Genomic DNA, 23,199 nt, shown 5'->3' on the forward strand with positions numbered 1-23,199 from the left:
AATTAACTAACCTAACCAAATATGGATCTGTATTAATAACTAACCTATTAAACATGGACTCTAATTAGAGATAAAATATTAAACAAACTCTAAGATATGAATAACCTAGTTTACACAGACTATGATTAATTTTGAATCTATCTTTAACTATCCAGGTCCAATCGGACTCTAATTCCTGTCCGATCCAGACTCTATCGGTTGAATGCGAGTCCTATTCTGCTTGGTCTTCTGTCCGATTGCTCTGTTTCCTATCCGATTCGGTCTTTAATCATGAGTTAACTCATAACGGCCATTTGCTAAAATCTAGCGTTAACACAAAGACTTGAAAATAAACTGTGATAAAAAAATCCTTTAAATAGACTCTAAATTTAAGCCTTGGAATTTAAATTTTGACTTATAAGCATAAGATTATGTGGAAGAGATAATGTTGATCCTAGTGATCAGTGATGATCTCATCTGCCAGTGTAGGAGTGAAAACTATCATGCTTTCTATGAACACGCTTCCTAAACGACTACATAATACATTTTTTAAATATTGTATATAAAAAGTTCCTTTAAAGCATCATATTAATCTATTTTTTATGTTTGCAAAAGCTAGTACTCCTCCATCCGAAATATAATATCTCTGGATTATTTAGCAAATATGAATATTGGGTCATCATACAATATTTTAGTCATTTTAGTGGCTAGCTTTTGAATTTTGAATGGTTTTATATTGCCTTTCCAAGCCTCTCAATGGTTTGAAAAGCATTGGTGCGATGATAATCATGAAAATCCGGTGAGGAATATATGTTTATACTATAGTACAAAATTTGAACCTAATTTGAACCTAGGAATGTTTATACTTTGAAATAGAGCGAGTACTTAATTAATCATTCACTGATGAGATGTTTCAACTTTCGTAATCATCTCCAACTTCTTCACTCACTTTCAAACACATTCTTAGTATGCAAAAAAAATTTGCAAACTCTTGTTTTCATAATTAACTACTCCCCATCACAAAATACATCAAAGTTTATCATTCGAAATTTATTACGGAATATAACAACTTCTCAACCTATACAATCATCTTAATCAGCCACAACTATCTTGTATTTAATCTCGTTACATACATTGTTGTTTCAAACAACCATAAACTTTTCATTTATCCTTTTACATGTTTTTGATTATTTTTTAATAAAAGCCCTCATAAATTCTTATAGTTTGAGACCGAAACAGCAGTATATCTATGTATAGAAACGGGAAGAATGGGAAAGGAACATCTGGTCATAGCTGCGGTGAATATATTAGAAAAGGACAAGGAAAAAGAAGGAACAGCAAGGATGATTGTTAGAGATTGACAAACCAGTTAGCAGGCACATTGCCCTGTCTCCCAAGTTGATGCCACAGGATTTAATTAAGCCTCGCCGAAAAGCTCGATGGATATATATATATATATATATATATATATATATATATATATATATATATATATATATTGATATTTGCTTCAGTCTAACAAAAAGTATCTCGAGGTACCGGTATCTCGCGGTACCAAATTATTTCTGATCATTTCATCTAACCGTGCACATTATACTTAGCTAGATCCAATGATATAAAATAATTTGATACCTTAAGATACCGGTATCTCGAGATACTTTTTGTTAGACCAGTGCAAATCTCATATAGTTTTGCATGAAAAATAAAGAGGAAGAAACGAGTACCTGCCACGTCGCACAGAGACCATAAATGCAATACCCCTTTCCCTTAACATATTAATTACTCTATTTTATGAACTAAATAACCTGACATCTGTTGAAGTTTTTTTTACAAATTAATTGATCTTTTAAAAAAAACCTTTTAAAACAAGCCCCTGCCAAAAACTTCAAATAAATTTAGGCTTATGATAACTCAGCTCGGTTGGATTCCAGCGAAGCTGATGTTTTTATTGTTCTCCTTCACCCCTATTGGTCTTATGCAACCACCAATGATCAGGGTCATTAGTGCCGCCTATGGGGTGCTGATTGAACCGGTACCAATAGAGGTTTATGTAATGGTGATTATAAATACATGAAGACATGAACCACATTATATTTCAACAAATTAATATGCTTCGACCAACTTCTATTTTTTGTTCAATTAATCGGTTAACGTTTTTGTTGTTGATCTCTGTTTACCACCTTCGCACGCTGTTTGACAAAGAAAATCAATGCATGCACTACTCAAAACCGATACATGTACAGCTCGATCTGGTTCAGCCATGTCTTTTTCCTTAAAAAAAACTATCCTGAAATACCCAACATATTTAAATAGGATATGCACCGTCGTGCTAATCTTTCATGGAGTTCATAAGCCTAAGTGGCTTTTTGATTCGGGGACTTTTTTTAAGTCCGTTTAGACATTAATTAGAAATATTAAATATAGACTAATAACAAAACTAATTGCATAAATAAATACTATTTCATTAGACAATTGTTTAAGTCTAATTAATTCACGATTAACAAATATTTACTGTAGCATCCCCTTCGCTAATGTTAACGCCAGATTTTGAGCGTCAATAGCTAATCATGGACTCATTAGGCTCAATAGATTTGTCTTACAAAATAGTCTAGAGAAATATGGTGACTTTTACTAATAGTCTATATACAAACTAAAAAAGTTACGTGGAAACAGGATCAAATTAAAGGCCCTGCTTTTGTAGAAAGCAAAAAAGGCGAAGTCGCCCTCCTAATCGTTACGGCATGCCATATTTGGAACATGGCATGTTGTTCACCGCCTGCTTTCCTCCTTTTTATTAAAAGAAAAAAACCTGTCAGTAGCTCAGTGCTGCACACGTAGTTCAAATCGAATCTCTTTTCCTTCTCGATAAAACAATAGGATATAAATCTGTTTTGTTTTGGAGTAGGTAAAATAATTAATGTACGCCGTGCGTACGATATGAGTAATTAAACGAACACAGAGATGCACATAATATTCTAAGACCAAATTAACAAAAAGAGAAGACCCTTTCACACAAATATTAACCAAAAAGGAAATCAAGGCACCCGTAGGCATTAGTTTTTTTCTAAATTAAAGGATGTCACTTGAATATCAGTTTAGTGCCTTAGTGCCATTTTTATGATTATGTTTCAAACCAGTGATAAATTCGTAATGGTTCCTAGCTAGTTGGCTAGCTAAAAGCCATAGAGTTAGGCCTCAATCAGCAGCTAGTTAATTAATTAAACAGAAGACATGTGAGGGAGCTTGTCAACGCTCGCTAATCCCTCACTTATGACTTACAATTAGCTGGTGCTAATCACGTCTACATGTCATCCCTATGAGCCATGCCATGCGATCCCTAGCTCTAGCAAGCTACTAATTTAATTAGCAATGCCAGCTAACTCAGCTAGCTGCCGATGATCAACCAAGGTGTTAATTCTCTCTCTTGCATAGTGATCGAGATGCAGGCATATGTATATCCAATTAGCTAGTGTGCATGCGATCAATTAAGTATATTTTAGATTTGATATGTGATACTCGTATTTATGGTTAATTATTTTTTCAGATGTACCAGTCGATGACAATACATCAATATGTTGACTTTGTCAATCTCAAGATTTTGCCGATTATATAGGGATAGGATATTCGTGTGTTTATAGAGATGAGTATACGCGTAATACGAGCGTCTCCATCTGTAATGTGTTTCGTTAAAATTAAAGAAAGAAAAAGTATAACAGACGACGAGTCAAAGAACAAGTAAGAACGACATGAGCTGATTACGGCGGGCGGTTGATTACAGCTAACGATTAGGGTCGCGACGTTTTAACGCTCACTACCCAATGGGCCAACCGTTATAGATTCTTAATTAGCCCTCTTGTTAAAACGGTCTTACCATGCATAGCCAGTGTGCACATATTAGTACTTGCATGTGTAGTGTGGACTGTATTGAGAGCATCGCTGACAAATGAGCAATTTAGGACAGTTGACAAAATGTAGCTATTAGCTAGCTAGCTAACGTCTAATCCTGCTTGATAATTACTCTCGTCGCTTCGTTCGTTCCATATTACATTAGGGGTGTTTAGCAGGGGAAAAAAATTATGTCTGTCACGTCAGATGTTTGACCGGACGTTGGAAGAGTTTTCGAATATGAATGAAAAAAAACGAATTTCATAGCTTGCCTAGAAACTGCGAGACGAATCTTTTGAGCCTAATTAATCTGCCATTAGCACGTGTGGTTACTTTTGAGCCTAATTATTTTACATGGACAACAAAAAATAATATATTATAGTGGACTTAACTTAGCCAGTTAGGTTACTTTCGGTCGATCCAGCCCATCCAACCCATCCAAGTTGACTGCCTTATTCCGTGAAGCCACCCTTATTGTCACACGAAGGAGCGTGTGAAATTCCCCGCTTGGTCATAATCACTTCCATTATCTTAAAACTGATGTTAAAATTATGAATTAAGTATAGATTTCTTCCGTTGCAATATACAGACACTTTAAAGCATTAATAAAAAGACATATGGATAATATTATATATATATATATATATATATATATATATATATATATATATATATTGTTGAAGTGATAACAGATACAGCGGCGGATGTGGCATGGGAGCTGGGGGGGTCTTGAGCCCCCACTACCGGCGCCGATCCCATGGAGACCCCCCTAACCCCTCTACAAATTTTCTCCATGGTTTTATGGGATGGGGGATGGAGTTCTTCAGTTCGTGGTTGGTGGTAGAAGATGAAGTTAGTTGGACCATTATGAAAAGAAACCTAGCAAATTTGTTTTCTTGCCTAGCCCACATAGAACATAGCCATCAACATTCAGTCATCTATTTTTATCTGTTTCCATCCAAATCGTCCATTCTCACCCAATCCACACCCCTCCCTACCACAATACCCTATCCTAGGCGGCTAGCGGTGGACGATGGATGCACGGAACGGCGGAGGCAGTCGTCAGCTGGCAGCCGACGACGAGCACGTAGGAGTGGGCCGAGCGACGAGTGGCCTACACACGCTGTAGGGGTCGGCAGCGGCACGTGGCATGGCAGGGAGCCATCACACGCGGCACGGCGGAGAGCGACATGGGCACACCCGCATAGGGCAGTCGGTTTTTTTAGCCCCCTATGATTTTTTCCTGGATCCGCCCCTGAACAGATATAAATAATAGAGAATCTACTCTAGATTATTGAAATACATGGGCTATAAGCAGGGGCGGATCCAAATCTAAAGTTTGAAGGGGCTGGTTACCTTCTTATTTCTCCAGCCCCTCTTCTTGCCCTCCGTTCTCCCTTATTTTTATGGGGGATCCGATGTGTTGAGGGCTAGAGCCCCTATGCTGGATCCACCCCTGACTATAAAGAAGGCTCTAAAGCCGGTCCTGGCCGGCATTAAAATCGGTGCGCAAGCCAACCTAGCTAGTAAATAGGGCTGTCAACGAGCCGAGCTCGAGCGAGCTGACCTATCCAGGCTCGAGCTCGACACAGGCTCGAACCGAGCTCGAATCGAGCCTACCAAACCTTCGAGCTCTTAGATAGGCTCGGCTCGAGCTCGATAGGCTCGCAAGCTCGGCTCGAACTCGGTTTGAGTACATGATATATATATATATATATATATTGATAATATTTGTAAATAAAAATAATAATTTTAAGTCAACTATATTTTATAAATAAGATTCAAAATTAATTTATAATACTAAAACAAATTAATTTATCATTTAAATATATAATAATTTATTATTAATCTACTATTTTATCAAATAAAAAATAAAAATAACATGTATATGTAATCTCGTGAGAAGCTCGAGCTCGGCTCGAGAAAGCTCGTGAGCTTCCGATCAGGCTCGGTTCGAGCTCGTTAGGAGCTCGAGCCGAGCTCGAGCAGCTCTCGAGCTTCGAGCTTTTTTTGACAGCCCTACTAGTAAACCCCATTTTTAATTTTTGATTTTATTTAATAAATAATTTACAAAACTATATTTTTATTTGAAAAATTTACAAATGTAACCTTCTGCCGCCCTCTTATAGGGCGGAATGATGACGTGGCAGACGACGGGAAGCGCGCTGGGGCTGGCGCCATGCCAAATATATGCTTTAGCCCCTCTGTAAGGGCGGCAAGGGGCTAAAGCGCATATTCGGTACGGCGCTGTCTCCGGTGCGCTCCCCGTCGTCTGCTACGTTATTATTCCGCCCTCTAGGGAGGGACTGATGCAAGATTTGGAATTTGGATAGAGGGATTTCTTCCATCGTTTTTCTCCTTCGTTCGGTCCTCCCTTTTCCTTCGTCACGTTTTTTCCCTTCTTTATCTTTCTCTCCATCTCTATAGAGATTCAGCGCATATGGATTATGGAACTAGAGCTAGCCCCGCCGATCGAGCTTCTGTACCGAATCACATTCACATAATTTAGTTGCATGTGTTGCTGAAGTGTGGGCTCGTTAGTTGCATGCGTGCATGGCTTCTCATCACGCATGATTGCTAGCTAGCGAGGACCACCTACCACTCCGCACGTACGTGCTCATCATAACTGGCCGGTACATGCATGTCTGATGTTTGCAAAAGGCACATACTACGATGAGTTTAAAAATAAAACTTTTGGTGTCTTTATATATTACATGAAAAGATATTTAATTAAATATTAAGTGATGATCAAATTCCTACAAAATATTTATTGCATGAGTTCTTTGTAGTTTTTTTAAAAAATAAATTGATAGTTTAAAAATTCAGACTTAATGCATGAGATTTAATGTGGGGAAAAGAGATAGAAAGTGAGCATAATTTGGGGATCCGATAAACGGAAAGAGGGTACATGAAATGTAGACCGTCCGATCTGAAGCAGATAATATCAACCGTTGGATTTGTCCGATGAGTAAATCCTGTTGGTGCACTATAGGGTAGATTAAATATTAAGTGATCATCTAATTCCTAGAAAATATTTATTGCATGAGTTCTTTGTAGTTTTAAAAAAATAAATTGATAGTTTAAAAATTCAGACTTAATGCATGAGATTTAATGTGGGGAAAAGAGATAGAAAGTGAGCATAATTTGGGGATCCGATAAATGGAAAGAGGGTATATGAAATGTAGACCGTCCGATTTGAAGCAGATAATATCAACTGTTGGATTTGTCCGATGAGTAAATCCTGTTGATGCATATAAGGTAGATAACATTTTTTTGTTTATTTTTTACACCTAGATTGTCTCGTCAACCAATCACAATACTTGTCCAATCATTCATATTTACGTTATTAGTTCTCATGTTTAGCTTTAGAAATTGCTATATTTTGGAACAAAGGAGGTAGCATGTAAGAGGCATAACCGCATAAGTAGTAGTAGTGTAGTACTATATACGTATATCCTACGTCCGTACGTTCTACACCACTTACATGCGTGCATGTATACAGGGCATGCCCTAGGTTATTTATTTAAGATCGATCAGAGATATATGATCTATCGATTTTTTGAGGAAAAAAGACAAAAAGATAAATTTATAGATAAAACTTATATGTTCTTAACGATATAAAAGCAAAGATTAAAATTAATCGTTTCTCACCAAATACGTGAATTCTATAAAGAAAATATATCATTTCAGGAGTTTCAGGGAAAAATATACTGTTACGGACCCCACCGGCAGAACTGAAACTGAAACTCGTTCCGAAATTGCAAAAGCTGCATGGGTTTGCAGGCAAGGCAGAGGCAGGTGGCGGTGGTGCGCGGCCGGCCGGGCATAGTGGAGTGGAGGCTCGGATGCAGCCTTGTCGTTGTCGATCAGGCAGGAGTAATTTGCTGCGCGCGCGCGGCGTACCGCGTGTGGTGGTTGATGGAAGCAGCCTTCTCATCAGCACTGCCACTGCGTGCCGCTACCGCCTGTCTGGTTGCAGGTTGGGTTGGGTGGGCGTCTGCGGGTCTGACCAGGAGGGCTAGAGCTGTGTCAACGCGCAGCAAAAGTACTGGCTGTCTGTAAATGTAATGCCTGTAACTTCCCTGGTAAGCGTGCTAGTAAATTAATGTGCCTTCTGATCGACTCAATCAGGGTGACCAGCCCTTCTTTGGCCAAGCACGTATCCCCTCCGTCATACGAGAAACTAACTTTTGTCGAGCATTTGACCATCCGTCTTATTTAAAAAAAATTTAAGAATTTTTTTAAAAAAATAGTCACATATAAAGTACTATTTATGTTTTATCATCTAATAAAATTATTAATCGTAAATTTTTTGAATGAGATGAAAAGTTAAACATTGTATCTAAAAACTGAAACGTTGATTTGTATTGCAACGGAGGAAGTACGTACTCAATCTGTCCCATATAATATGGTATTTTGACTGTTTGTAATGTTTGACCACTTGTCTTATTTAAAAAATTATAAAAGTAGTTTAAGTATTACTTATAAATTTTTTATTTGCACTAAACTTTTGAATAATACGAATGGTTAAAAATTACAAGTGAATAGTCATAATTCCATATAATCTGGGACTAAGGGAGTACCTTATTTTCTTTATTTTTTTTAATTAGATTCATGTCGCTATAAATTTATCAGTTTTGAAATATTCTATTACTATTTTATTAATTGTAAGAATCTCATTATAATTTTAAAACTATTCGAAATATGTCACTCAGTGCCCTTTTGGTGCATTTTTATAAGAAAATTGGACCATATTGCATCTATGTTGTTCACTGCACCCTTTGTAGGTGAAAAGAGCAATTTGATCCAAAAATAGCATATCTAAAATAGTTCAAAAAATATAATGGCATCTTTATAATTAGTCGAATAGTAATGGTATATTTTAAAACAGGCAAAATTATAATGGCATGGATCTAATTAACCTTTTTTCCGTGGGTTTTTTATGTATTATTTCTGAACTATTAAACGGTGTATCTTTTATTAAATGTTTTTTATATAAGTTCATCATGTTATATTTATTTATAGAGTAGATTTTCAATTTTAATATCTATTACAATACTACGTTATTCTGTTTTCAGACGGAGTGAGTAAGGAATTATGCCATTTTTCTGAAAAAAAAAGACAGTAGTAGAAGGACAAATTATAGTATGAAAGGTGATGATTTAGGAAATAAAATAAGTGTAAAAGGTGATGTTTGGAAAATAAATTAGTACAATAAAATGTTAGGTGGGGAATAAACTAGTGCATGAGTTGTTCAATAGGGAATAAAGTACTTTCTTGGATATGTATAACCATTGTATTTTTTGGGGCAAATTAAAGAGCAAAATCCCTTCCATATTTTAAGGATAAGAAAATAGTATGTTACAACAATTTGTTCATAGGCCATGTTTAGTGTCCCAAAAGACATACCGAAGATTATCCATGGCCGATATATATATATATATATATATATATATATATATATATATATATATATATATATATATATATATATATATATATATATATATTCTAGCTATGGTGAGTTGCAACTCACGGGCTCCTCCGTGAGTCGGGGTCCAAAAACATATCAAATCACCTCTAAATTTTGATTTATATGGCTCACTGGATTCTTCATATCAAAATCTGGTAGCACGCAAAAAATTTTTATTTTTAGAGTTTTTTAAGTATTTTTTAAGATTTTTAAAAGTGACAGTCACCTTCAAAAACTGGCCCAGATTAGTTGGCCAGCGCTAGCAGATCGATGACTCGATTTCCTCCACATCCTGTGTGTTTCTGGCTTCTGCTTGCCTTCTGAAGGCAACAGGTTCAGCACCCTGTGCCGTGCACGTGCAGGCCACACATACAAAAAAACACGGGGCAAGATATCTCCACTGGTGAGCAGCTGAGAGTGAGGATTCTGGCACAAAGGCTACTGATCTTTTTAAGTGATGGTCTGGTAGGATATATCTGTGGATAGTTTATTTCCGTATCATCGGGGAAAGATTGTTGTTGCCACTCCATTTTTTGCAACGTGACAGAGGATAAGAGACTCATTTGAGCTGCCAGTCTCTTTCCGGTTTTAATGGAGATAAAAAGTCACTCCCAGATTATCTCCCGTTTCCCGTAATCCCGTTTTGTCTGTTTCTCTATCATCACCTCAAATCATCAAATATTATATACGATAATGCTGGTTATTCTGTTCTATATGCAACCAACGCGTTGTACAAAAGAGTTCAACAGTAATTTCAGTTCTATTTACCCTCTACCAGTACAAGTACGCCATGATCCTCATATATATATACAGTTAGCCTTGCAGCTTCACTCCCCGGAGGATGAGATAAAGCAGGAATGAGGTATAACCAAGCACCAGCACGCAGATAACTGCACCTGATAATACGCCTCTCATTTCTGAAGAGAAGAAATCTATCAAGAGGTACCCATTGACAATTATCGGTACGGATGCAATTATCCAGGTCGCAATCTGCATCAACATGCCAACGTTAGTGATCAGGAATTCAGGATGCTATTGCCTACGTGCATGTATGTAGCAAGGAGTACATACTTGTGTTCTTGGACCAATTGTGAACACTCCCATGACCTGTTTCTTGGATACCAATGTCACCAGTGGGATAAGCGCAAAAGGTATCTGAATCGACTGGAGCACATTGAGCCACTCATTCAGAACATCCAGTGCAGAATCAGACGTGTTAAACCACAGAGCAACAGCTATGGTCGGCACAATTGCAAAGCCTCTAGTGATCAGTGCCCTGATCCATTTCTTCAGCCTCCAGTTCAGAAACCCACTCATTATAAACTGTCCAGCATAGGTTCCGGTGATGGTGCTGCTCGTGCCGGCGGCCAGAAGCCCAACGCCCCAGATGTAAAGGACAGGGAAGAACTCTCCCCCAAACTTCTCCTGCAGGTAATGGCCAGCGTTCTCGAGGCCAATGCTGCCTGCCTCTTCGGTGCCATGGAACCCTTTCGCGAAAACTGCTGTGACGAACAGATTTATCATGAAGGGAACCACCAACGCCACGGTGGATTCGACGGTGTAGTACCTCAGGGCTTCGCCGACTTGGCATTCGTTACCGGGATCGATTTTTCTCGACTGTACAAGGGCAGAATGGAGGAACACGTTGTGAGGCGTGATGACGCATCCCACGAGCCCAACGGCTTGCCTGATTGTTCTTGAGCTCAACTTGGGGACAATAATGCCTGTTGTGTTGTACAGATAAAATTACATTATGATTGATCAGCTGGGAGAAAGCAACAATGTTAGACAAGGGGGAGGTAGTTGTTGAAAGTACCAATAATCAGGTCTTTCCCATTGGGCTTGGTGTCTATAAACATCCAAGCAAAGGACCAGGCCATTGTTGCAATGAGAACTGCAAACAAAGCTTCCAGCTTTCTCACCCCATAGTTCTCCAGGGAGAGAAAAATGAAGCTGATAAAACAAAATGGTGTTAGTTAGTAAGGTGCTCTGTAAGTGTACTAATGTTCATACACGAAAGCAAGTCTCTGAGAATTGTTAGGGAAAATTGGACATGTGGAATGAACAAAAATGGTAATCAAGTAATTGCCTAATAATTGGAAAGATGAAAAGAAAATTGTTTGCTTACCAATCCAAGCCGGTGATGACGACGCCGGCCCAGAGCGGGAGGAGGCCATGGGTGAGGATCTTGATGGCCACGGCGCTCCCGATGACCTCCTGGATGTCGGCGCTCACCATGGCGACCTCGGCCATGAGCCAGAGCGCGCGGCGCGCCCAGCACGGGTACTCGTCGCGGCAGAGCTCGGCGAGGTGCTTCCCCGTGGCCACGCCGAGGCGGGCCGAGAGCAGCTGCACCAGCAGGCCCATGGCCGTAGTCCAGAGGAGCAGCCACAGCAGCGTGTCGCCGGCCGCCGCGCCGGCCTGGAGGTCGCCCTCGAGGTTGCCCGGGTCCAGGAACGCGATGCTCATCAGGAACCCGGGCCCCGTGAACAGCCACAGCCTGCGCCACGAGAAGGGTGGCGGCGCGGTGCCGCCGGGGGAAAGGCGCCCGTCGTCGTCACCGCCGGACACCGAGACGATGATCAACGGCTCGAACGCGCTGTCCTCGAGGCCGTCGTCGTCGCAGTAGGCGGAGAAGAGGGACGAGCGGCGGAGGACGGGGTGGTGGCGATCGTCGGCATCCGATGGGCCGTCGCGGGTGGCCGGCGCGGAGGCGCGGTTGGCCATGAGGCGGGCCGCGGCGGAGGCCGGAGGCTCACGTAGTCACGTCTTGCCGACCCCGACGCCACCAGGTCCTGCTCAGAATAACAGTAGGGTGGGCCCACCCGTCAGGGAGAGAGACATGTGGGCCAGCGCTGGAACGAATAGAGGAAAGCCACGTGTCGCCCAGGCGTGGAAGGTCGTCCGATCAAGTAGTGCTTTGTATATTAATTTTCCGGTACCCGCCTTTCGAAAATGAGATTTCCTTAGATTAAAAAAAATATCTCGAGATATCGGTATCTTAACTAAACTATTTCTGATGGTTAGATCTAATATATATCCTGCTCAACTAGATTCAATAGTAAAAAGATTTAGTACCGTGAGATACTAGTACCGTGATTTTTTTTAGATCAGAGTAAATCTCTTCAAAAATATAAGCCAGCTTAGATTTCATTAAAGTTGAAGAATATAGGGCTTGGACTGAGAGTGTGCTAAATAGCGCTAAGCGAGCTTAGATCGATCGGTTAGGTTGTCTTTTATTCAAATCATATATTAGACTATTTGATAGGTTGTGTTATGAGCGTCGATCTTAAGATTTGTAGGCATGAGTAGCAGCCTAATCATTTCTTTCTCCTCTGTTTATACTTACAAGCCAAAAATTAAATTTTCAACCTTACTTAAATTTAAAGTTGATGATGAAGGTTTTTCATTCCAATTTATTTTTCAACCTTTGCTTTTAAAAAGCTAAGAATATATATATAAAAGTTTTGTTTATAATTATTTTTGTTTGCAGGTATATTGTCTGGGTTTTTAGCTAGGATGTGTTACTAGAATTCGGTGTGTTCCGTAAAAAAAGAAAAAATAAAGTACAAAGTCATCCCTCCGTCCTAAAAAGACTTTATTTTTTTTATTGTTCGACTATCCGTCTTATCTAAAAAATATTAAAAATTCGAAAAGAAAATAGTCATACGTAAAGTATTATTCATGTTTTATTATCCAATAATAATAAAAAAATTATCATATTTTTTTAAATAAGACAAAGAATCTAACATTATATTAGAAACTAAAAAAATAAATTTATTTTGAGACAGGGGAGTAGCAGACCGAACCATCGAAACATGAGCCTGATCCATGAACCGATGACTGGTGGTCCTTAAGTTCAGTCTTGATTTTACCCTAAAGTACGGTCTTAATTCAAAATATTGTATTTACATGTTTTTCAAAATCTGATATTCACATGTTTTGGACATGATTAAAGCACCGCAAAATAGCAAATATGTTTTTTTTTTGTTGAACATAAGATCGATACCTACTCATGAATATGCCTTTTAATACACGCTCAAAGATAAAAGAAGGTTGCAAATCCCTATTCTTCGTAAACTTCTATTGGAAATATATATGTTTTGTGTGTGGAGCCATATCACTAATAAAAGAAAGAAAACAAACAAGCAAGTAACTTCTAAATTCTAATATTGGTCACCGAGCCCCTATCATTGTGGTTCATCGGACCAATTTCAAGCTTTATTATTTTTACTACTTTTATTATGAAACGTATTTTGTTACTCCTATTTATTAAATCCTAACAAATGAACGTCTTAACATTAAAACCGGCCCTACCAATCATTACCTACCAAAACCATTCCCTGTCCTAGACATTGACCCCCAAATTACAATGATTTTGATTGATGTAGTAGCAACGTTGCAAATACGGCCTAAAGTTAAAATATTTTTTAAATTTTAAATTTACTAGATTTTTTCAGAAAACTTGATCTGTACTAAGAATTCACTTTCATCTAGATATGCAAATTTTATTTACAACTAAAAAATATTATTAGATAGGAAAATTTACAAGCCTTGGCGAAACCATTTTTATGAGATAAAACCTTACCCCACCGCTTTGAAAATTTGAACGTGCAGTCAGAATTTGAGTCGTTCAATAAGATTCAAAATTGGGAAACACATTTACTAAAAATGACTCCAAATAAGCCGAGAAAACCCCTGGGAGTAGACATTGGAGCATTATATAGAAAATTAGAAATTGAAGCATTCTCAGTGTGTAAATACATATGCGTGAGCGGGACCAAAAGTTGCAGGCTGCAGCCCGTGCGAGGCCCATGGAAATTAACGATGTATGGTTTATTTTTTATTTAAGTTTGTATTGGTTGCATATATTTTTGCAAATTTTTATGAGCTATAATTTTATTTCAAGTATTTTTTTTATTTTTTTGTACGCTGGAATAGTTTCTTGTTGGACCATTGGATATAAGTAAAGGAATAATTTTTCTTCTACCATCAAAATTTTACACTTCCCTCCTTTACCATTCTTTCATCAGTGTGCATTTCAATTTTACCATGGCTGTTAGGTGATTGGAACTTGCCTGTTAACTTTGTTCTGAATTACCATGGTACCCTGATGTTATTAACTAAAATAGCAATTGAAATTTTAACAAACACAAAAGGAAAAAAAAAAGACCCAAATGCTAGCCAGTTAGAAGATATTATTATAAAATATAATATTGGAAATTATATAATTATCATTTCATTTCAAAATGTATGATAGAATGATTTAGATTTTAGTTGTTCTGTAAAATAATTTATACTACAAAATTATGTGCATTGTTGTTAATTTTTTAAAAGTTTAACAAAATGTAATATTTATATTTAGATATCAAAAAATTTTTAAATATTTCATTTTAAAGTTACACCTAAACTATTTGAACTAATTAAAATTTTAGAAAAATTAAATAATAAAAAATGTATCTCCTTGGTTCTTGGTTTTTTTTTGGGTAATTTCTACCGTACAATTTGTAGTCCCATAAGGATACGACGCCTTTTAGGGAGCAAACCTTATGGCCAACTGGGTTGTAGTGGTAAAAGAAAAACGGCTGTACGTAATGGAATAGTGGTAAAAGAAATAAGCGTGAAATTTCGATGGCAGCAAAAATAATACGCATCCAACAAGTGGCAAAAGGAACATTTTTCCCGAGTAATAGGGTAGCGATGAATACGAGGATAGCGTATGTTCAGATTGTATTTCCTCCTTTCACGATCTTCTTTCACAACCTAAAAATTTATAACATCGTATACATACTAATAAATCTACATATATATATAAACAATATATATTAATCACTAGATGAATTTAGTCATCGCTAAAAAAAATTCCATAGAAAATGGAGAGAGTACCTATTTTTCTTTTGGAATAACATGCTCATCTTTTTACTTTTATTTATACTTTGAAGTCAAAATTTAAAATTTTAAACTTAAATTTAGAATTGATTTTAAGTTTTTTATCATAATGTATTTTTCATTCATTGCTTCTAGATAACTAAAAACACATATATAATTTTTATTCATACACTATTTTTTGTTTACAAATATATTATTTCTTATTTTTCCTTCAAACAGTCAAAAGATGACCACATAGGCGAGTGTCATCTAAGAAGGAGAAAATTCGAGCGCATGAAATGTAGACAGTCCTGTTTAAAAACATCTTCTAAAGAAACTGTTATAATTTAAGAAGACCAATTGATGATTAATTGACAAACTCTCTCCGGCTCACAAACTTCTGTTAAAAAACATTCTGTAGTAAAAATCACATAATTGCAAACAAACTGAAGTCTTTCCATATGCATTTTTTAAAGAAAAATTGGAAGCAATTTTTTTTAAAAAAAAGACAAACTGGAATGGAAAAGGAAAACCCAGAAGGGCATGTGTGGCCCATGTGTCCGGGCTGCCCCTTACCCGGTGCGGTAATGGCCAAGACTGCCGCGTTCGGCGTAAGTTAATTTATACACACGAAAAACAGAATAATAGATAAATACATGATTAATTAATTATTAATTATTAAAAAAATGAAATAGATTAATATGATTTTTTAAAATAATTTTTCTATAGAAAATTTTTATAAAAAATATACCGTTTAACAATTTGATAAGCGTGCGCCCGAAAACGAGAAGCGACTTTAGTTAACTAGCTGCGATGCCGAACGCAGGACAGACAAAACCACGGTAGTGATAGTAACCACGTGCTTCGTCGGGACGCGGTAGCGGTACTGAAGCAACCAATGAAATTTGACTAGAATTAAAAATTTGAGAAAATTTATATTTATATATGTGGGGGTAGAGAATGATTTGTAGTGATGATTGGTAAAATAAATAGATAAAAAACAAATCTAAATGCAAGAACAAAATGAAACAAACAATTAGAGAAAAAAAAAGAAAAAGTACAATGCGCAAGGACAGCCCCAACAAGACACAACCGTGCTAATCAGGGTTTTTATGGCCGAAGACGCGAGGTCGGAGCGGTAACCGCCGCTTGTAGAAACCTGCGCTTACTATCTCAAACTGTGATAGCCATCTATTACAATGTTTTAGATAATGGATAATTTAACTTTGACTTCAAAAGGAGCTACAATCACTTACGTTACAGTTCGAGATTCACACGTATGAACAACATCAGATTAACCAATATCAGATTAACCAAATATCATGATAATGGATTCTAAACATAAACAAACCAGATAATAACAAATAAAAAAATCATGTTGCTAAATCTCCAGCAAGACCGACAGTTCGGTTTTGTATTTTCTACTTTAGATATTTAAAATATGTTTAAATGCTTTGAGTAAATATCCACGTTAAAGGAAATTGGCTAGTAGGCAAGGAGGTGACGCACGATATACCTTACCAGATATGTAAGTGTGGATCGAAGCCAAACAGTCGAGAGTACCAATACTCCATTTGATCACATTTTACAGGTTTATTATCATACCATCAAGGTTTAGATTCATAATATTGATAGTAAACCAAATACGAGCTAGACAACTTTACCCTTCCATAAAATTGGTAGGGTGTGAAAAATTGTTGAACTGGTAGGGTATCAAACCAAATTGGCCCGGCGCCCCCGTCCGAAATTAACACAGGAATTGAATTACCAATGCAAAGAGACAAACAGTAGTACAGTTCGTACACCGGAAGCAGTAGCAGTACATTACGAATGGACACAACGTTCACAGCCATACAGTAATAATACAGACATGAAGTAATGCATGCGTACATAATATATAGTAGTACATACGTAACGTACGCACGTAGACGTACGCGAGGTGGCCGGCTACGTACGCCTACATATATACATCCATACAGCTACGTACGTACGTACATTTACACCTGTACAAACTGGTAATTAATTTCTGCAGTAGCGTACGTATACGCTCGCTCTCACACGTACGTAGCAGGAGGAGGAGGAGGCAGGCAGGGATGGGCATGGCATGGCATGACCATGATGGATGGATGGGTTCACTAGTTCAGGGGCACTTGGGGCGCTTCCTGGGGCCGGCGGTGAGCATGTCGCGGTAGCAGGGGCACTCGTCGCGCTGGCCCCCTCCCGTCCCCGTGGGCACGCAGTTGCACTCCTCGCAGCACAGCCCGCACGTCCTCAGGCACGCCGCGCTCCCCCGCCCGCACCGCACCCCGCACTTGCTCGCGCAGAATCCTGCATCCAACGCACCCACCCACGGGCCACGGTACGTTACGTGTGTCGATCCGACGCACGCGCGCACAAGATGATCGATTTTACTAGTGCTCGACGTACCGTACCTGAGGCAGCGTCGCAGGGCTGCAGCCGTGAAGCGGCCACCGCCAGGAGCAAGATCAGGAGGAGGAGGAGCGCTGCGCGCCGGCGGAGCGAGGGGGCGGCCTCCATCGATCGCCTTCAGGCTTTCTGAGTTGGAGTAATCGATGAGCGAGCGGACTGTCAGCCGACCGAAAGGCTAGGCCTGCGTCCGGGTGTTGTAGCGAGGAAAAGGGTGGGAAATATGCAATGCAGCTCAGGTCCGGAGGGCCGAGGTCGCTGGGACATGGAAGGCTCTGGAGAGCGAGCGACGTGTCGAGGGAAGGGCGGCGTTGTTGGTGGTGTCCCGTGTGATCGTGGGGCCATTCATGCATGTTTTAACGTGCCTGAGGCACGGCAGGCAGGCTCCTCCTCGGGCGCCGCGCCGCACCGCACCGCAACGACAAACGAACCGGTGTCCGTGAGGCCTCGCGCGTGACGCATTCGGCCAAAAGGTTTCATCCATCCACTGGGCGTACGCGTGTACGTCCTTGTGCACTGGTACGGTATGTATGCTAGCTACTGCAGCGGTATGCACGCTACGGGACGGGACGGTGTCGCGCGCGGCACGGTTTCCGGCTTTACCGGTCGTCCACTCGGGGAGCAATGTACCGAGGCCTTAGGGTATGCCCAATAGGGCTGGAGTGCTTAATATAACACAATGCTACGTTGGATTTTTGCATAGGTGCAAGAGAGAGAAAGAAACAGGCTGTTAAATTTGTGTCGATCGTAAAAAAATGTTGATTGCTTTACATACGATCTTTTTAACCATTATGGATGAGCCGGCTCATACTCTGGTGGGTTTTTGATCCAGTGCGCCGCGTGCGTGCCAAAAAAAATAAAACTCACGATGCTCAACGATTTATCGCCGAATCCGCCGCCATCGTAATCTCCCACTTCCTCCACCCCCGAGCACCATTATCTCTCCATTCTACTGATGAATTTGCACTATGTTGTTTAGGTTGTAGCCACCAGTTGATAAAGATGTCACGCCGACATCATGCAAAGCGTCCGCCGCCGCCGCCGTTGCAGCTGTCGCAGCCGCAGCTACAGCAGCCGCCGCCACAGCCACCCCTATCGTCCGCCTCGTTGGAGCATGCAGGTTCGAGTGCTTCTTGGTCCATGCCAGCCAACATTGCTGCTCATTTCACGTCTCTCGCCGGTGGATCTGTTGGAGTGAACTCTACTCACTAGGCATCATCGGACAACACTAATTTTGGCTTGGATCCAGCAGCTAGTTTCGATTTTGTGCACTGGTAAGCGCCACTCATCTTCCTTGGATTTACCATTGCAACCAGTTTAGTTCTTGTATAGATTAATATTGTTCCCCGTTGATTTTAATCTCGTTTCTGCAATTGAGATATGTGGTGATTTGTGTGTATGTCTGAACTTAGATTTACTACTGCAGTCAGCTCAGTTCTTGTATGGATTAATATTGTTCCCCTTGATTTTAATCCCGTTTCTGTAATTAGATAGCTGGTGATATGTGTGTATGTCTGAAATTGTTCTTGTTACTTGCTCTTGCCGTCGTCCGCCATGGCCACTGCTGCTCCGTCCTCACCAGCAGCTCGTAGGTACAAGTAGAAGCAAAACAAGCACTTTTGGAGAGAAACAGACAGTAGCAAGACCTTGATGCATTTCTAGATAAAAATGTTGTGGTTCCTAATGTTAGCGCATACATCTGTACTTTATATCCCAGGTTTGAGAATTGAAACTGAACAATAACACCTAAAAACCCAAGAAATGATATATATAAAAATGGCCACCGTAGTGTTTGACACTCAACAAATTTTATTTACCACCTCATGAATCAGTGTACATGGACATAAAGTGTGCTTATTGTTTCTTTCTGTCCGAAAAAATTGATATATATAGTAGGGATGAAATTCTCGTAAAAAGATACATGTAGGAGAAGGCTGCATCTGATATTGTTCAGACTTAGCACATAATTCCACTTCTTCTTGGTTGCTCATAGACTCCACCTGCATTTTATAAATGAAGGTATTATAGTATTTTTGTTCTTTATGATAGGATAAATGACTAGGTGGGCAAAATTATTGAAGGGAAAATGTGTCTTTCATTTTTGCTTGACTGTAAGTTAACATTCGGTCATGGTTTTTTTTTTGGGGAAATGATCATCGTCCTCCTGGTGGGTTTGTGCTATTTGCAAAATTCATCAAGTGCGACACTTCCACGGCAGCCAGCTATGTCGCAGAATGCTCAATTTACCACTGGCCTTACAAACTTTTCTCCATTTCGGACACCGCGGGGATCGATGGACAGTGAAATTCCTCCACAGCCACAAGCTGAGCAGAGCACTCCACGCTCACCAACTGGTCTGCATACACAAACATCCATAAATATTGAGAGTGAAGAGGAGGAATGGGATGATAGAACCAACAGACGGACACGAGACGAGGACGAAAGATTGGTAAGTACATATATACTTGAATGTCAATATGACTATGAGCTTGTTTTCACAACGTTGGTAACATCGCTAATATTTTTAGCTATTTATGTAGATGAGTGCTTGGTTAAATAATTCGAATGACCCAATCCATGGAAACAATAAAAAGAATGATCAATGCTGGGGAGATATCATAGATGTGTACAATAGCACAACAAAGAAAAGCAGAAGACGCATAGGGAAGCAAGCAAAAGTCCATTGGTGGAGAGTATTTGCGACACCCCACTTGTGACGAAGTGGAGCATTTACTTCAGGTTGGTGAATCTCGTGGATTCCATGGCATGCTAGGAAGCATTGACTGTATGTATTGCCAATAGGACAATTGTCCTGTTCAATGAAGAGGCCAATATACTCGTGGTGATATTGGTGTCCCTACTATAATTCTTGAAGCCGTTGCTTCGCAAAATCTACGGATATGGCATGCCTTTTTGGTGTTGTTAGACCCAACAATGATATAAACGCGTTAAATCAATCACCGTTGTTTATTTAAGAGTTGAAAGGGAAGACCCTAAGAGTTAGCTTCACCGTTAACGATAAGCAATATGGTAAAGGTTACTGTCTTCCAGATGGAATTTATCCTAAATGGACAGTTTTTGTCAAAACGATACCTCTTCCTCAGACAGACAAGCCCAAATTATACGTAGAGCATCAAGAGGGAGCAAGGAAGGATGTCGAGAGAGCTTTTGGTGTATTGCAATCTTGTTTTAACGTCGTGCGCCGTCTAACACGGTTATGGAAACAAATGTCAGTCGCAAGAATAATGAAAACTTGTGTTATACTTCACAACATGATAGTTGAAGATGAAAAAGAAATGGTTTTAACTCCTTTGGACTTGAATGAAAATCCTAGGACCTTCTATGCTTTACCTCCGGAAGTACAAACAAGTCTTAATGTTCTCTTCACCGATGTATTGAATAGAAATACTGTCGTTCGTGCTCGACCACAACATATTGAACTTAAGAACGATTTAGTTGAGCATATTTGGCAACGCTTTAGTAAGAAAAAATGGTCATTGACATGCTTGATTATTTTCCTTATTGTTACTTTTGAATAATAACCATGTAATTTTCTTTTTTATCATTCAAACAATAATCATGTAATTTTATTTTATTTTTATTATATTATATTTTTACCACGAATAATTTTCTTGTCATTGTTACTCTTGAAGGTCTCTATAATTTTATTTCTACAGGTGTTTTTGTCTTTCATTGCACCATTAACCTGTGTGTATATGTATGTGTACCGGACATATGTAGTTACATGTAGATCTTAAAAAATATTTAATATGTTGCAGCCTTTTGTATTAAAAAAAGTAACACAGGATGTCATAAAGAGATGGCCGCACTTGATCGCTTCATTCCGTTAGACCAAAACTAGTGTACATATAGCCTAATTAACTCCTCATTGTATACACTGTCTCATGTGCTGTATCAAGATGATGCGGAAGAAAATTACATACAACGTTATCTCAATCATTGGACATGCCCTTATAGAAAACAAATTTTCTTAGGTGTTACGTCAGACATTAGACCAAATGAACTCAAATAAAAAATAAATTTCATACCTCGCCTACACCAATCTTTTAAACCTAATTAATCCATCATTAGCACATATGACTAATAATGTACTAATTATATTTAAAAGATTCGTCTCATAATTTTTTTAACTATACAATTAGCTTATTGTTTTATCTATGTTCAATGCTTTATTTAGATGTCAAAATATTTAATGTGATGTTTTTAGAAAAAAAAATTAAAACTAAACAGGGCCTCAAGTCTTATCCGGCCGATGTTTACCGGGGGTATTTTAGACATTTAATTTAGTGATGGATGAAAGGTGTAGTTTGGAATTTCAATTCGATTCTTTCGTTTTCATATAGAAGGTATTGCTCAACTTTTCTCGACTACAAGCTGGCCCTGTTAAACAGTTCCCAATTTTTTTCCAAAAATATCACATCAAATCTTTGGACATCTAAATAAAGTATTAAATATACATGAACATTAAAACTAATTACACAGTTATGGAGGAAATCGTGAGACGAATCTTTTGAGCCTAATTAATACATAATTAGCTATAAGTGCTACAGTAACCAACATTTGCTAATGATGGATTAATTAGACTCAAAAAATTCGTCTCGTAGTTTTCAAGCGAAATCTGAAAGTTGTTTTGTAATTAGGCTACATTTAATACTTCAAATATGTAACCGTACATGTCGATGTGATATGTCTCCCAAAATTTTTTTGTCAACTAAACGCAGCCGCAGTCAGATTGCTGCGAGTTACCCGTCGGGTATCGCTGCTATATTTTTCTTTTGTCCTTTGATATAAAATATTTGAATATTCAAATTTTGTTCTTTAGTATAATTTAGTATAAGGTATTCTACGTGACTACTATCACACCAATTAATTTCTATCATTTTAGCATACACCACCTTCTACTCTCCATATTAAGAGGGGCATTATAGCCCTTTTTTTACTTTATTTTCAATTTCCCCAAACCTTCAACTCTCTCTATATTAATAGGGATATTATAGTCTTTTTACTTTATTCTTAATTTTTCTAAAATAAGCTAGAACGTCTTATGTTTAAGGATTGATGTAGTATCTTACCATCTCCCACAACATGTTGTCGATAGCAATTGCTTTGTCACCAATGTCTAAAGGGGACTAAAGAAATTATTATCATGCATCCAACCATATTGTTTTGATATCTTTTCCTACCTTCATTCCAAAATATAAGAATTTTTGGTTTATGTAGTATAGATTAAGGTTAGAAATAAAAGACTATACTGTTATTTAATAAAAGAGGAATGGGTTGTGGTGCAAGGGATATGCAGGTAATTTTTTTTAAAAAAAAACTTGAATGGGAAGTGATTGGTGAGACAAATAACATTGTGAATAGTGTTAGAAATACTTATATTTTAATATAATATTAAAATCTTGTAAATGTTTATATTTTAAAGTGGAGGCATTAATTTAGATGGGCCATGTGTGCATGGAATAATCGGAAGGGTCCTATTTTCTCTCCGGCACATAATCAACCGATGAACTAAGAAAACTGGATTAATCCATTCGATAGAAAAA

The 23,199-nt window shown here is 38.5% G+C and overlaps 1 protein-coding gene and 1 pseudogene across 1 annotated transcript; one reads left to right on the forward strand and one right to left on the reverse strand.

The window, feature by feature from the left end:
- Positions 1-9,823: 9,823 nt before the first annotated feature.
- LOC102712244 (metal transporter Nramp6-like) lies at positions 9,824-11,821 on the reverse strand. The gene is made up of 4 exons (XM_006651530.3): positions 11,466-11,821; positions 11,154-11,290; positions 10,409-11,061; positions 9,824-10,327 (listed from the first exon to the last, which is right to left on the reverse strand). Exons 1-4 carry the CDS (start codon positions 11,804-11,806, stop codon positions 10,151-10,153), a joined length of 1,308 nt encoding a protein of 435 aa, XP_006651593.2. The 5' UTR covers positions 11,807-11,821; the 3' UTR covers positions 9,824-10,150.
- A 7,960-nt stretch (positions 11,822-19,781) lies between these two features.
- LOC102712520 lies at positions 19,782-21,171 on the forward strand (annotated as a pseudogene).
- Positions 21,172-23,199: the final 2,028 nt, after the last annotated feature.

Source organism: Oryza brachyantha, chromosome 3, assembly GCF_000231095.2.
Source record: "Oryza brachyantha chromosome 3, ObraRS2, whole genome shotgun sequence".
In the NCBI taxonomy this organism is placed as follows: Eukaryota; Viridiplantae; Streptophyta; class Magnoliopsida; order Poales; family Poaceae; genus Oryza; species Oryza brachyantha.